Below are 16,088 nucleotides of genomic sequence, written 5' to 3'. Positions count from 1 at the left end.
CATTCTCTCAACCCTTGACAACCCCAAGCACTCAAGAAGTGGTGGACTCAATTAAAAGCTTAAAATAGAACCAAACCCGAAAGATGAATATAGATGATTTTTTTTCCCCTTATTCAAAACTAGCTGGTTCATTTGCATTAGATCCCAGCCCTCCTTTGCACAGCAGGGCCTCACTCTTTGGGTCTCAATCAGGGAGATCAACACCAGGAAAGGCTCTGCTAAATGAAGAGGAAAATCATCCAGGAAGGAGCCACGGGAAGAGTCAGACATCCCCACTTTACCCTCCTGTAATTAGAGCCTGCTCACCTCTGTGGCATTACACAACCAAGTTATGTGCATTAATTGAGATACAAGATGATAGAGGCTACTTTGCCTTTAAAGAGATCAGGACAGAGGGTTTGATTTTAGCAGTGATTTTTACCAAGAGTTACATTGAGGGTTTGATAATCCCCACCCAGAGTCCTGCCTAGGTGAAGCAGAGAGCGAGGCAGGATGAACAGACTAAAGCAGATTTTCTTTGGAGTGCTCAGCTTCTCCAGCTTGAAGCCAAAATTAAATTCTTCTTCTGCTGTGGACTACACAGAAAGATGGAATGCAAGGAAAAGTCAAAATACACCTGTTCTCCACAACACAGAGCCATTAATCAGAACTCCCAGCAGCAAATAAAACCCCCAGGGGATATTCCTACAACTGTGAATTCCTTCTTTGCTGTCACTACAAGGACTTTCCACACAAACAGCCCAACCTGCTTACAAAGGACACCACTGCATGAGCTGGAGAAAGGCAGCCTAAAACACAGGGCACACACACCCCGGGCCATGGTGCCACTGGATCCTGGCACTGGGTCAAGAATTTAAAGTAACCATCTATCAGGGTGCTTTGGATTTGAATAACAAATTTCCAGAGGAACACCTGTCTGCATCACAAGGAAACCATGAGGGGAACAAAGGGATGCCAAGCAGAATGTTTCTGAGCCACCTCCTGCTCTGAATTCCCTGGCAGAAGAAAGGTGAAGTGGCTGTAGCAAGGTGAGCAGCCAGGATGAAGAAGGATTGGCTCAGGGCTCTGCAATCCCCCGAGGTGCCTCCAAAGCCAGCACGGCACAAGGTCCCAGCTGCACTGCAGGAGAGGAATCCCACCTGCAGCCTGCCCTGGGCACGGCACTCAGGGCAGCCCACATCCCCTACACTGCCATGGACCTTCCCCTTCAGTTCCCTGCTCTGAGCACCAGTTCCAGCACAGCAGCAAGGACAGCATCCCCAGAGCAGACCTGGCAAACAACCACTGCAACAGCTCTGGGTGCACCCAAAGGCTCAGTGCCCTGCCTGGCCTACCAAGAAACCATGCTAAAAGAATATTGTTGGCTACCACAATCCATTACAAGTGGGTTTACTTTCTTTTCATTTGTCAAAAAGAAACCTTAATTCTAGTGAAATATAACTTTCTAAATTCCAAAAACCATACCAAGATATCAAGGCTGCAGATTGATGGGACCTGAACTGGAAGCCAATCATTTGTCTGGAATGACTCACATGCATCCCTGACATTTCACTGCATTTCCAGGACCATTCATAGCACACAGAAGACAAACAAACAAGATTTTCTATTCCCCACGTGTGAGCGGAGAACCATTAGATTCACAGAAAAACAATGAAAAACAAAATGTTGCTGCAGTGAACCTCTGAAATTGAGGCAACCTGGACCAGTCAAGCAAAGAGAGGTCGTGCCCACCTCACATTGAAGTATTTACTCACATTGAAGTATTTACACACATTATTTACTCACACTGAAGTATTTACTCACATTATTTACTCACATTGAAGTGTCCCATTTCTCACCTGTAACCAGCCCCAGCGAGGCACTGAGGTCTGCTCACCCAAATCTGCTGCTCAGCTCTGCCCAGCCCCAGCGTTCCCCTGGAGCCCTGAGGTCCCAGCTGGCCGTGGGAGGGGGTTCCACCAGCTGCTCCTGGGACTCACCTGCAGGCACTCGGGTCCCCATTCTCACCTCCTTAGTGAAGGTACCACTCCTTAACTCAGTGGTTAGCAACAGCTGCTCTGCTCACCGGGATGCAGTCAGAACTGCGGAGAGATGATTCTCTGGTTACAGAAGAGCTGTGTGGCCTCAGCCCCCTCCTTGTCCCAGGTCACCAGGTGTGTTTCCTTCTGCACAGGGCCCACGTTTTCTCAACTCTTCCCTTTATCATCTTCTAAAGTTCCTGTAGAAGCTTTTCTTGTTGTCCTTGATGTCCCTGGCCAGATTTAACTCTACCAGGGTTTCAGATTCCCCAAAAGAATCCCTGTCTGAGGACAACCTCCCTGTGCTCCCCCCATAGCTCCATGCCCAAAAGGAGAAATTAAAAGCTCCCGAGTCACCTACAGTCACTGTGAGCCAAGAGAAATCCAGCAAAGATGGAAACCCCTGACAAACATCAACTCCCAGCTGCATCCTAAACCCTGAAGAAGGCCAGGGGATTGCTTTCCCACCTTCCCCTGCTGCTTTTCTTTGCCTAGTTACAGAATGGAGTGAATTCACACTTAGTAAATCTGAATTGCTGTGCTGCGGTTAGAGATGTATGACATGCATGCCTTTGTCTCTGCTTGTGTTTGCCAGGGAAGTCTGACTAGAAATCTTATTAACATGCAAATAATGTATATTATATTTCAATCAGTCGCTACAGAGAGCTACTCAGCAGCAGCATTTTTCTTATCTAGCACAGCAGTAGGACTCACTCAGTCTACTCAGATACCTCGCAGCAGAATAATTTCTTTCCTGTGAACGTTTTAAAACGGCGCCACTTGAAGAGAGAGTTTCCCTCGGCACTTCAAGGCAAAACTTCGCTCATGAATCTTCAGCTGCGTTCACAGCAGCCCTTCCGACGTCTGGGGAGACGCAGAAGGAGCGGAGATGTTGCCATTAGAAACAGGTCCCACGCTCCAGATGTGCTTCTGTGGCTGAGCGCTTGAGAGCGGAGCCAGCAGAGGGAGCGCGGCCCGGGAGCGGCATGGGAGCGGCGGGATGGGGACTCCGCCGGCCGCACAGCTCCACGCCCGACAGGACACGACAGCCGGCAGGAAAACCCGCGAGTCGCCATTCTGCTGGGGAACCTGCTCTTTCTGCAGCCTTTCACTCTCTTCAAATATTTTGGCCGGTTTGCAGCAGACTCAGCTCTGAAGCCAGGCTGGCAGAGCTGGGGGTGCTCACCTGGAGAGGAGAAGGCTCCAGGCAGAGCTCAGAGCCCTTCCAGGGCTTAAAGCACCTCCAGGAGAGCTGGAGAGGGACTGGGGACAAGGGATGGAGGGACAGGACACAGGGAATGGCTCCCACTGCCAGAGGGCAGGGATGGATGGGATATTGTGAGGGAATTCCTGGCTGGGAGGGTGGGCAGGCCCTGGCACAGGTGCCCAGAGCAGCTGTGGCTGCCCCTGGATCCCTGGCAGTGCCCAAGACCAGGCTGGACAGGGCTTGGAGCACTGGGACAGTGGAAGGTGTCCCTGCCATGGCAGGGGGTGGAATGCGATGATTTATGGTCCCTTCCTACCCAAACCAGCCTGGGATCCATTCCCTGATTTTAACAGTATTTGTTTTTCCTGCCACAAACCACACAAACAATATCATTAACCTCAAACAAGTTGGTTTAGAGCCACGAAGGCACCCAGGATTTTAAGAGGCTTGTTTGTCTCAAGTGTGCTGTTTAACACAACTGTTTCTCAGCCCAGCTGAGCAGCCCATTAAGAGAAGATCATTAACTCTGACTTGCCCAGCTGTAAAAGAGGCATCAGTCCCCCTGCTCCTTGTGCCAAGGGCAGAGAACAGGCTAGCAGGAGGGACTGAGGAGACACCTCCGGCTCCTGCCCTCAACCACAGGGCAATGACCATTTACAGCAACAATTCCTACCCACATTTCTGGTCAGCAAAACCAGCATCTTCCACTGTAGCGCAGCAGCTACAACAGCTGAGAATTTCAGTATTTTAAGAAATGCTATGAAGGATCTGGAGAGGAATTCCTAGCAAGGAATATGGGGGAAAAAGCAGCCCAGGGACAGGTACCCAGCAGCCAGCAGGATGCACCATCACATCCATCTCTTCAAACCACGCTGCTTTGCTGCACCACAGCCTGCTCACACTGTCTCCATTTTCAATTCTACAATTCTGCTGAGAAAAACAGTGCAATTAGGCAGGGATACGGGCAGAAAGGAATTATGAAAACCTCATTCACGGCCTCGCTGAGCTAAGATGAAAGGCAGGAGCGCTGGCAGGTACAGCCTGAAAGTATCTGCAGGCTGCAAAACACAGGAAAAAAAGGTGCAATTAACATAATAGAGAGGGTCTGAGTCGGAATGATGGGATCAAATTAGAATAATGCAAGTGTGGGCTGCACATCAGGAATTACTTCTGACCTGCAAAATCCACTTACCTAAGCAGCTTCCCACACGCCTCCTTGGGGGCCTGGCATGGGATGACCTCCCTGCACCTGCACGCAGGAGCCTGGGCCAGAGCACAGCCCCATGGAACAAACCCACTGGTACAGGCTGCCTGCTCTGGGGGCAGCTCTGCCCAGACCGGGGATGGTAACCCAGGCTGAGCCATGAACTCCAGGGAAATTTAGTGCACTGTGATGCTCTGTGGGTCTGCAGCACACCACAGCCACCAAACTGAGCAGTGTCAAACAGGGGCTGCTCCTCCTGCCCTTAAGAAATCCCTGGAGGAAGGCGCAGCCTCTGCACAAACCCTGAGCATGAGACACTGGGCTCAGCTCAGCACCACTGACCAGCACATGAACAGCCAACTACTTCTGCTGGGTCTAAAAAATCAAATGAAGATTTTTGAGATGCTGCTTGCAAGGAGGATTTAAGAATTTACTATTTCAATGTTAATAATTTAGTGTCCTATAAGTATGCTGTAGGAAACACCATGAAATGCCCGACTTTTTTTCTTTCAGAGCTTCTGTGATCTGCCCTCAAATCAGCTCTTCCTGAAGACATTTCTTTGGGTGTGTTGTATTTTGCTTCAGGTTTTCAAAAAAGCTGCAACTGATTTTTTTGCAAGAACACACCTTCCCTAAGGACTGAAGGAGACCTGTCTTCCAAAGCAAACAACCTGGGCGAGAAGGCTGCAAGGTTCAGAAAGGTGCATGTCTGCTCTTCACCTCCTCCCAAAGGTTTGTCACTTGGAGTGGACAAAGCTCAGCATCCCTCACCCAGCAGGGAGCTCAGGTCTTCAGAAGCAGCACTGACTTTTAGGGTTGATCCCAAAATCACTGCCTGATGCACCAACCCAAACTTGCCAAGTTCTGAGGAGCCAAGGACAGACTGAGGCGCTGCAGTGAGAGCCTCCTTCCACAGGGGCCATCCTGCTCCTCTGGCTGCTGTGGTTTCTGGTAAAACCCAGCAAAGTTGGCACTACAGACCAGGAGAGGCCTTCCCTTGCCCTCCTTGGGTGGGGACAGCCAGCAGTGCCCTGCTGTGAGCTCCACACGTGGGTGTGCACAGGGCACCAGATCCAGGCTGGCTTGGAGGGAGGGCTTGGGAGAGAGGGAAGGGGGTATTCAGACACACACCTGGCTCCCAGAAAGCACAGCTGCTCTCGTTGGCTCACCAGGCCCCAGCATCCATGCACATTTCCAGATCTTTTCCAGAAGTGCATCTCTGGAAGTGCTTTTCAGTTTCCTCGAGAGTGACTTCATAAGGAAGGCTATCAAAGCACCAAGGAGCACAAAAATGTCCTTTGTTCTTAAAGTTCAGAACACAACTGCAAAGTTGGGGAGCTCAAAAGCTGTGTTCTGTGTCAGCACAATAAAAATCTTCAGCAGAGGAAGATTCCAGATCCACTGAGTCCTGGTAACTCTTTAGGACTGCTCTGCTCTAAATGGAACATATTTACTTCAAGTTTTGAAACCATCTTTAAAGCTGTTACAGCATGGGTTACTTTCTGCTACACTGGTTCTTCTCTCCCAAAACAACACCTATTTCTGCTGTTCTCTTTCTGGACCATATTCTCCTTCCCCCCTCTGATTTCTTAGGAACTTTATTGATAGCAGCACTCTGCTCTGCTATCCCTGTGCTCCTGGCACCCCCCTCCCTGCCTTGGTTTATTGATTATACAGCACACATCAGCTTTCAAATGAATTTGTCTTTATGTGTTATCATTTAGCTTAATGTTTAGCAGATATTAAGTACAAGAATTTGCCAATATTTCAGAGATCCAGAATAATTTAGCTGAGTTTAGTTAGCAAGTTCACATCTTCTTACACATCCTCACACTATTGATTTCCTGCAGCCTGCCAGCACCATAAATGCCTGTTCTAAGGGATGCTCACCCCTGTGCTGCTGTCCAAATCACAATAATTACCCCAAAATGAGGGCTTCAAAAGCAAAAGCACTCCCTTCAGTGTGAAACCCTCACTCTCAGGGCTTAGCAGTCCCACCATTCCAGTTATGGCTTGAAAATGAAGCCAACAGGCTTCTCTTAAGTTATTTGAAGGTGGAAGTTTCTGCCCAAAGCTGGAATTACACCATCCCTACCTGCTACAGGACTGACAGGACACACAGCACCCTGTAGGAATACCCTGCTCACCCTGGACACAACCTGTGCTTCCCCCAGGGATGCATTCCTCACCAGCTGGGCCAGATAACCAGGCAGAGGTGCTTCCCTGCTAAGAACTGCGCTGGCCCTGCCGACTTCCAGCCACAAAGCACACTTCCCCCAGCAGCTGCGGAGAAACAGGACCCAGCAGCAGCGCTTCATCTCCATCCCTGCTGCCAAGGAGGCAGAGAAAGCAGAAGCCTGCACAAGCCTACTTGAGCAGCTGCTGGGTACCTCCACTTCAGCACACAAAACACAAACAAGCTGCTGCTCGAGTGCGGCACAGGCAGGGAGATAGGATTTACGTCATTTGAACAGCCTGCCTCAGCAAAGGACATCTCTGGAGGGAGGAAAAACAAGCCCTGCTGGTCTCTACACTAATGCAATGTCTGGCCTGCTGCTGAGGCGGTGCAGGGCAGCTCCCAGCGCCGGCAGCCACAGGCCAAGTCACAAGCTCGCTTTATGTAGGGCACAACGCAGCCTTCACATGTGACTGTCACCAGAGCAACAACTTCAGCTGCTCCGCTGCTCCCAGCACACCTCGCCCAGGCCAGAGCATCTCCCAGACACTCCGGGGTGTCTTACAGCTCCAAACCGGGGCTCGGAGAACAAAAGCAGCCCGGATTCATTTAAAAATAAATCAGCCAGGCCAGGTGCAGAATTCAGACCGAGCTGCGAACAACAGCCCCTCCAGACTGTTGTCTCAGCACACAACTCTGCTCTCCCTCCTCCTCAGCCTCTCGCCAGGCACTTTCTCTGTGGAAAAGCAGCACAGTTTTAAACTTGATTAGGTTAAGCACAAACATCCCTCCCTAAGCTGCGAGGGGCCAGTGTTGAACTCTCAGACACACAAAACTATCCTTGTATAGATGTGGGAAAATGCAGTGCGTCTGGATTTACACCCTAAAAAGAAGGTACATTATCAAATTACACCAAGGAGCTGAGCTCTAGATGCTCCTGCTGCTTCTCAAACGTTAAATGAAATGGATTCACTCAAATTTAGTCTTATGCAACTCAGAGTTAAACACCTTAATGAGTTACACACCTATTGTTATCTTCCTCATGCTGATTCATCACGTCTAACAAAGCCTTGTTATCAACTATTCTCATTTCCACTGGTGCATTTTAATGTTGATTTGCTCTCAGCAAATCATTGTAAAATTAGTGAGGCCACACCCAAACCTTTTTCATTCTGTCCTTGTAGGATGAGGAGCACACCTGCACCTGCTCACCCAGCCTTCTGCTCCTCCCTCCCTTCTTCCATCAGCAACTGGCACAAAAGAAACTTTTTTTCCACTCTGGGATTTTCTGGAAGTGCATAAACCAGATTATTTTTATATATTTATATACATATTATTGGACTGAGTTTCTTTCTTCCAGAAATCTATCTCAGGGCTCATTAACAGTTCCTCTCCTCACAAGCTACAGAATGTCTATAACTACACCGGCTTTTCCAAATTAATTAAGCAGTCTTCACCTGTATATTCCTTCAATTGAAAGAACTGAAAACTTTTAGGACTTGTGGGGATTTTGTAGTTTTGGTTGTCAGGTTTCCTTACTATCTTTTATTAAGACCTAACCATAGCCATATTATCTCATGTAACTTTTCCATACTTCTTTTTATACAAGTTAACCCCCACCTGGCAACATGGGACCCCTGTCAGGGAGCCACAGCCACCTCACACAGGTGGAGCTGCTGCAGGCCAGGAGTCTAAGCAGTTTAGAAAAGTTGTTTAACTCAAGGTACAAGACAACTTCTAAAAGCCCTGGTGTATTTGACTGAAAGAAGTCCAGTTTCCTTTAAAAAGTATTCCATTATTTTTAGCTTTGAAGTACAAAAGTGTCAGGAAGAGCAGTGGTCTCTGCCCATTTCAGCATCACTGGCACCTGACACTGAACTTCAGCAAAGAAGGGATCCTCATGCCCCACCCACACACCCCCAAGGTGAATAGGACGATTAGGTCTGAGGAAACTGAGGCTGAGCTTCTGAGAGCAAAGCTGCAGACCCCTGGAACGTGCCGGTTGGACTGTCAGGAAGCTGAGGGAACCGTGGGACTGGGAGAAGCCTTTAAAACAAGGGTATTATTCTCTGTTTTCCAAGTTGGAGACTTCCTTCATCTTTTGCATCCAGCCAGAGAAGAAACTGATGCCATGAGTGGCTCCTGTCCCTGCTCTGGCCAGCGTGGGGCCTCAGCAGGGACAGCACAGCCCCTGTGCCAGGCACCCACCCACCCAGCCAGGCAGGGCCACCCGCAGAGAAGGTGCTCCCTCCCACGGGAGAGCAATTTTGGGGGAGGAGAGGGGACAACGGGACTGCTCAGCTGAAGGTGGCCCTGAAGCTGTGGCTCCCCAGGCAGGCACGTGGGCCAAGGGCCCGGCCAGATGCACAGGGCTGGCTCCCAGCTTCCCCACTAAGCCCCCAGGCTATGCCTCAAAGCAATACAACTCTGCCATAAATATCCCAGATTAATTCTGATCCCAGCATCAAATCCACTTAAGAGACTTAAAAGCCTCCGAGTCTCCAGAGCTGCCTGCCCAAGGAGGGCTCTGCAAATGAGTCCTGGGCTGCAGAGGAGAAATATTATCAAACAAGGCAAGCCATTTGTACAATTTTTGGTAATGTCGTTTACAAGAGACAAATGGGACAAGATAGCTGAGTTGACATCTTGTACTACAAGCACAGCCACAAAATCCTCGGGTACTGGACATGGAGGCACAGGATTGGATTAGTGTAGATATTCCGTGTTTTCTGGAAACACCTCTTTCTCCTTAAGGGACTAATTGATTGACTGATTGATAAATGACAGCATGATCTCCAGTTTATTAAAGGAGCTATTTACTTTCAGAGAGACATCTCTGTTTATAAAAAAGACTAAAGTGATTACCCCAGCATCACAGAAAAAGAAGCCCCGTTAACACTGACAGCAAGAAGGGCGCTGGGGAGGCAGAGCCACTTCCCTCCCCTGGGAAGCCGCTTCCCTGGCCAGGGGCAAGGCTCGGAACAGGAGCAGGCAAAGGGGACACTGAGTGACCAGCGACCCTTCTGAAGCCTCCACAGCAGCACTGAGGAGACGCTGCTTCGGAGCACCAGCACTGCCGACTCCGAGCACAGCAGTGGCAGCAGCACTTCCAACCTGCCGGCGGGATCTCCCGGGACATCCCTGCCCGACACCGCTCCCCGGAGGGAGATGCTGCCGAGCCCAGCGGGGCTGCCCGAGCCGCTGCTCCGGGCCCCGGCAGCTCCCGAGCGAGCGAGCGGCGCCTCCCGCAGCGGGACGGGCATCCCGAGCATCCCGGGCATCCCGGGCACCCCGGGCACCCCGGGCATCCCGGGCATCCCGGGCAGCCCGCGGCCGGAGCACGGTCCTCCCTCAGGCGATGCCGTATCCCGCATCCCGGGGGCTGGCGGCGGCCGGGAGCCGCCGCGTCTGTATTTATAAACCTGAGGAATTCGAGCGCAGCGGATCACAAACAGCCCATTGTGCTGTGTCAAGCAGCGAAGTGGGCTCGTAATCCCATGCATGCTTTTCCCACTCCGCTCCGGGAAAGCCAAGCCTTAAATACTTTTCCAGAAGTAAAAACACGCCGGGAAAGCGCCGACCTCAGTTCTTGCTATTCCCGAATCCCTACTGATTCGGAACCGCGCAACTAAGCGGCTTTCCCAGCGCTGGGGGAACGCAGACGATTAATTACAGCTTAGAGAGGCTGGAATAGATGCGGCGGCCGGGAGCGAAGGCGGCCCGAACGGGGCGAGCTGGCGCTGGCCCCGGCCAGCCCGCCGGTGGCGAGCGGCCAATGTTTACTGACCCCTGGCCGGGTCACTTTCGATAGCGGCCGGAGCCAAAGGCCGCTCCTCGGGGCATCTCCCGGGGGGCGAGCGGCTCCGCACGCTGGGTACCCCGCTCCCCGCGGCGCTCGGACCGGCAGCGAACACGCTACGGGGAGAAGGGCAGGGCTCGCCTCGCTGCTCCCAGCGCCCCGCTACCGCGGCTCTGCCCGGGGCATCCCCCGAGCGCCGCGGCGGCGGGGCCCGGGGCGGCGGTGGAAGCAGGGACAGCCGCGGGCACGGCCGGCGGGGCAGCCGCGGAGCCCCGGCTCGAAACTCCCCGGGACCCCGGCCGGGGAGCGAGTGAGACACGGGCACCGAGGCTGCGGCCACCCCTCCGCAGCCCATCGCTGTCCCCCGAGCCGCCCGGGGCACACCCCGCAGGGAGTCCCGCTGTTTCCAGCTTCGGGCGGCCGAAGGCAGGAGGAGAAAGGGAAGGGAAACCCCGCTAGGGAAACCCCCTGCGCGAAAAAGGGGCAAAGAAAGGCGGACAGCGCTTACTTCTCGTGCCTGGCGTTCTCCTGGATGGCGCTCAGCATCCCCGGGGGCGCGGGGGGGACGCCCTGCTGGAGCCGGCATGTGGCCAGGTGCCGGTGATGCTCGTCCTGCAGGCAGGCATTTTCGTGGTACAACTTGGCCACTTGCTGCTCCAGCTCGTCTATCCTCCGCTTCTGCTTCTCCAGCAGCTCCTGCTGCGTCTCGATAATCTTGTTCAGCTCCTTCAGGTACTCGGCCGCCTTGCTGGGGTTCTCGGCGGGGCTCTCCATGGCCGCCCCGCACCGCCGCGGTGCCGGGGGGGGGCAGGCGCCGGCCAGCGCGCTCCGCTGGCAACTTAAGCGAGAGGGGAGGAATAAATACCCCGGCGGAAAGCGGCGCCCCGCGGCCCCGCGCGTCCCCTCCTAGAGCCGCGGCTGCCCGGGCGGGCGGCGGCCCCGCGCCGCCATTGCTGCCGCTCGGCCCCCGCCGCCGAGCGAGGGCAGGGCCGCCGGCCGGGGGAGCCGGAGCCGCCGCCGGAGCCGCCCGGAGCCGCCCGGGCCCCGCCGCGCGGGCGCACGGCGCTGTCCCCGCGCCCGTCCCGCCCTGCCCGCGCCGCAGCCGGGCTCGCCCGTCGCCTGGCAGCGCCCGCGCCCCCGCCGCGCTCGGAGCCGGGCATGGGCAGGGGCGCGGGCCGTCCCTGCGCCGGGCCCGCCGCTCCCCGCCTCCCCCGCCGTCGCCGGGATGCGCTTAAGTAACGGCGGCCGCTCCTCCGGGGGGCCGGCGGGGGCTCGGCGAGCGCCCCATCCCCGCGCCCCAAACGCGCACCGCATCCCCGGCTCTGCATCCCATCCCCGCATCCTATCCCAGCATCCCATCCCCGCATCCCATCCCCGTATCCCATGCCAGCATCCCATCCCAGCATCCCATCCTCGCATCCCATCCCAGCATCCCATCCCCGCATCCCATCCCCGCGCCCCATCCCGGCGCGGCTGCGGCTCCGGCCCCGTTCCCCGCGGTGGGAGAGCCCCGGGAGAGGTGCGGGAGCGCTCTCGGGAGCGGGGCCCCGGGGCGGCGCGGGGAGCAGCGCGCTGTGCGCGGAGGCGGGCGGGGACCCGGCCTGCGGGACCACAGCTGTCCCTGCCACAGCTGGGGAGCGGGCTCCCGTGGCGGGGGTGGCCCCCCGAGCCGGGAGCCCCAGCAGCACGCCCCAAGTCAGGTAGCAGAGCCCTCCGCCTCTCCCGTCAGCATCCCTGGCGTTAAAACCTCTGTTGGTGAAACGCTGCTTCTCGCTAAGGCTGCGTCAAGCCAAGAAAAGTTGCTGAGGTTTTGGGTCCTGTATCATCCCAAGTGTGTGTTGGGAATGCTTGTGAGAACCGGGAGTAGGAAAGGGAAACGGGGAGATAGTGCAGGAAGAAGATAGGAAGCTGAAGACGTGCTTTTCTCCTCCCTTCCTCTTTATGTCTCCTAAATTTTTTTCTAATTTTTCTACCTCTTCTCTCCATTTTTCCACTTCTCAAGTTTATAATTAATAAAATTTTCTTAGAGGGGTTGTTCTGCTGTCACTGACGCCCCGACCCTTCGTGGTGGAGTCAGCTTTTTCTCACCTCTGCGAGGATGCGCCTTTGCTTCAGGAGCGCGGCCGGTGCCGCAGGGCGAGGGCGAGGGGGCTCCGCTCCCGGGGAGCTGCGGGCTCCGCCTCGTCCCCATCGGTGCCCGGCAGGGCTGGGAACGGAGCTCCCAAGCACAGGCTGTCCCAGCTTCTCCCTCCCTGCTTCTCGCAGTCACCAGGAGGAAAAGGGGCGTGAGGGGAGGGTGCAGCCACAGCCAGACCCGTCTGGCAGTTCCAGGTGATTCTGGCTTTAGGCAGAAATAACTTATTGGCAAAACTGTTACTTTTGCTCTGACACGAGTGCAGCGAAGGGCTGTTGTGACTGTCGAGGTGACTGAAGCATGAAAGGCTAATTTCCAGTCCTAGTGGGGATCCTGACTTCACAGACATGTCTCTAGCTGCTCTCTGAAGAGACCAAGCCTCCTTCCCAGGAACTTTGTTAGTATTTTTCATTAGAATTTATGAAAATATTTCTTTCCCGAATGCTGTTCGTTCAGAATGTGTTTGCTAAAGTGCCGTTTACTCTGCTCTGGGTGGAAAGAAATGCTTATCACGATATCTCACTGAGGTGACCTGCACAGTAGCAGGCAGCCCCAATATTTGCCAGGGGTTAAATCAATAAATAAAGCAAGTGAACTTGCTTCTTATATGCAAAATAAAATGCAAAGTAAGACACTCAAAACTCATTAAAGTATGTGCAGAAAGTAAAAGCTTATTAAGCGTTTCACGGCAAGGACAGTGGAAGTGGAGCAGCACAGCTCCTGCAGCGGATCTGTTCAAAGGCAGAAATACCCGGGCTCACAGAACCCGTGAGCAGTGCTGAGGGAGGCAGGAGCCGTGCTAAGGCTGAGAGTTTCCTGCTTTCTTGTCCCGATTGCAGGGAAAAGGTTCCATTCCCGCCCGGAAAGCTGTGCCTGGCTCGGTGCCGGCCGCGGTGGGCGAGCGGAGCAAGGGGCGATGGCTCCTGCAGGGACCGGCTGCTCCCCCCGGCTGCTCTGCCGGGCTTGGGGGCCTCTCCCGGAGGGTGCCACGAGCCTGACTTGCCCGGCTGCTTTCCCACAAAGGACATGGAGCAAATCAAACCTGCTGGGAGCCCTCTCCACAGGAAACCATGAATTAGCCTGAAAAATACATCAAACCCTCAGACATGCCCTGGGGCTGGCACCTGGAGCCTGCAGCCTGTTCCTGATGTGTTCTGGATGTTGCTGCTGCTCTGCGCTGAAAGAGGAAAGAGGATTCTGTGCCTCAGCGATGGCCTGTGCCCCTCCAAAAGCCTGCATGCTCCACCAGGCTCCGTGAATTAACAAGGAGAGGTAAACTTAGAAGATAAGCATATTCATAGAATCAATAATATATTCAATGTCTATCTGTGGAGACACAGATTGTAAAAGCAGACCCAGCTTGTTCAGATTTGCTCAGTTAGAAAATTAAGTGACATCAAGCCTAACCTTTTAAAATGTGAAAATCATCAAAATAACATTCTTATTACTTGCTAACATCCTACCTCAGACAGTCCCTTTCCAAAAGCTACGCAGCACATGGTTAATTCTTGCCTGGGAAAGTGCCAGGGAAGATTTAAATATGAAAGGGAACCTTGCTCATTCAGTAAGCAGGATTCTCTTACTCATTTATTATTGGCAAGAGAGAAATCACAGAGAGGTTGGGGCTGGAAGGAACCTCTGGAGATCATCCAGTCCAACTTCCCTGCTAAAATACCCCATTACCCTTTGGAAAAACCTTAAAGTGTCTCGTGTTTTGGTGTTTTCTGTCAAATCAATATCCTGCAGAGGACCCTTTTGAGTGTTCAGAATCTGGTCCAGACTCAGAGTCACATCCCTGGTGCTCACAGGCTCTTGTGCTGTTTGATGCCCACCAGAGATCAGGCACAATGCTGGTCCTTGAGCTGCCAGAGCTCGAGGGGGGTTTGGACAAGCCTCTCAGGGATGCCCAGGGTGGGATTGTTGGGGTGTCTGTGCAGGGCCAGGGGCTGGGCCGGGTGATCCCTGGGGGTCCCTTCCTGTCCTGTGTTTGCATGTCCTGAGAGCCTGGTTCTTGCACTCACTGCCCAGCTTGGGTGGTGTGTCAGAGTTAAATTTATAGTCCTGTGTGGAGGCTGAGCTCTTTCAGAAATGGTTTGGTGTGCCTAATAATGCTCTGGGTGAGCAAACAGCTGAAATATTTTTTTTCAAAGGAAGATAAGACCAGGAAAAAGCCTGTGATACATATTTTCTATGTAAAATTAATTAGGTCAGTGTAATAAAAAAAAAAAAACAAAGAATCCAGAAGTCATGCAGTGATTTGTGCTCAATCTTAATTCTGTCCTCCATCCCTGTCTTTTAAAATTCTCTTCAAAGCCTCTTCTTTCTTGGTTGCATTTCTCTCCTAGTTCCCCCAGCCCCCTTAAATCTCTGCCTCACTTCTCGGTTCTGCTGCTGTGTTTAGACACCGAGGAATTTTATCCCACTGTTCAAGTTTATCCTGTTGTTAGAATTTATAAATAGTAGGTCACAGAACTCACAAATGGATTAGTTTGCAGGAACCTCAAAGCCCATCCAGTGCCACCCCTACCATGGGCAGGGATATCTTCCACCGTCCCAGGCTGCTCCCAGCCCCAGGGTCCAACCTGGCCTTGGGCACTGCCAGGGATCCAGGGGCAGCCCCAGCTGCTCTGGGCACCTGTGCCAGGGCCTGCCCACCCTCCCAGCCAGGAATTCCTTCCTAACATCTCATCTCAATGTCTCCTCCTGTTAGGTCCAAGCCCCTTTCACACCCTGTATTTAATTCCTGTGTCCCCTCCTGGTGTCCTAAGGCAGGACAAAAGTCCTGCTCCCATTCTGTGTGCTCCCCACACACCCAGCAGCACTTGCTCCTCTCCAGTGGATCAGCTGGGTAATACCAGGAAAAGCAACATTCTGGGGGGCCCGTTTGCTGCACTCTTTGGAGATTCCTGGGGGAAAGAAGGAAATAGGAATCCCCCTGCTGACCGGGACCACAGCCCCCGTAAGCCAAAAATGCCTGGGAGATGAGACCTGATTCTGAGGGATTAAATAAGAAAAAGGAGAAAGCACAGCCCTAAAGACCTGAAATCTTTTAGGAACTGTGATACTTCTAGTTTCTTCCCTCTCCTGGTTAAACATAACCCACTTATAATACCTGACATCTTATTTCTCTTAAGAGTTTATTTGATTTCTACTTAAAGGCATGAAACTTCCTCATGCCTTTTCCTACCACAAATCCTTTATCATTATAATCTCTTGTAAAATATGATCATATTACACTTTTTTCTTCGTTAAATGGAATGCATTTAGACTTGATCTATGTACCTTGACCCCTCCTCTAAAGAGGGAGAATACCTGGCCCACTCTCAGGAGCCCCAAAATGCCAGTCTGGCTTGGATGGCACTTGGAGAATTAGGCTGTTCCTACCCTGACCAGCTCCTAAAGCATTTGAAATATCCCAAGCTAAGCATGGTAAAATTACAGGCCATATTTTAAGGTATCTCCACAAGGCAGTAGAAAGTTCAATTTTAATTTTTTCAGTCTGATCCTGAGTGGACTGATCATTACTGTTTGTAGGAATTGCCTTTTGATT

At 52.9% G+C, this 16,088-nt stretch overlaps 1 protein-coding gene across 8 annotated transcripts in view; it reads right to left on the bottom strand.

Annotated features, from left to right (window-relative positions):
- The window catches only part of IQSEC1 (IQ motif and Sec7 domain ArfGEF 1), a 280,971-nt gene extending 269,362 nt beyond the window's left edge, over positions 1 to 11,609 (bottom strand). For all 8 annotated transcript variants that reach the window (XR_011002916.1, XM_068201458.1, XM_068201470.1 and 5 more), the window contains exon 1: positions 10,913 to 11,609. Coding sequence is in view for 7 of the 8 variants with exons in the window: in XM_068201458.1 (XP_068057559.1) it covers positions 10,913 to 11,178 (266 nt within the window). In the remaining variant the exon portion in view is untranslated. The remainder of the gene's footprint in view (positions 1 to 10,912) is intronic.
- Between the last annotated feature and the right edge of the window lie 4,479 nt (positions 11,610 to 16,088).

Source organism: Anomalospiza imberbis, chromosome 11 (assembly GCF_031753505.1).
Source record: "Anomalospiza imberbis isolate Cuckoo-Finch-1a 21T00152 chromosome 11, ASM3175350v1, whole genome shotgun sequence".
NCBI lineage: Eukaryota > Metazoa > Chordata > Aves > Passeriformes > Viduidae > Anomalospiza > Anomalospiza imberbis.
The sequence above is the reverse complement of the archived record's forward strand: the minus strand, read 5'-3'. Positions and strand labels throughout refer to the sequence as shown.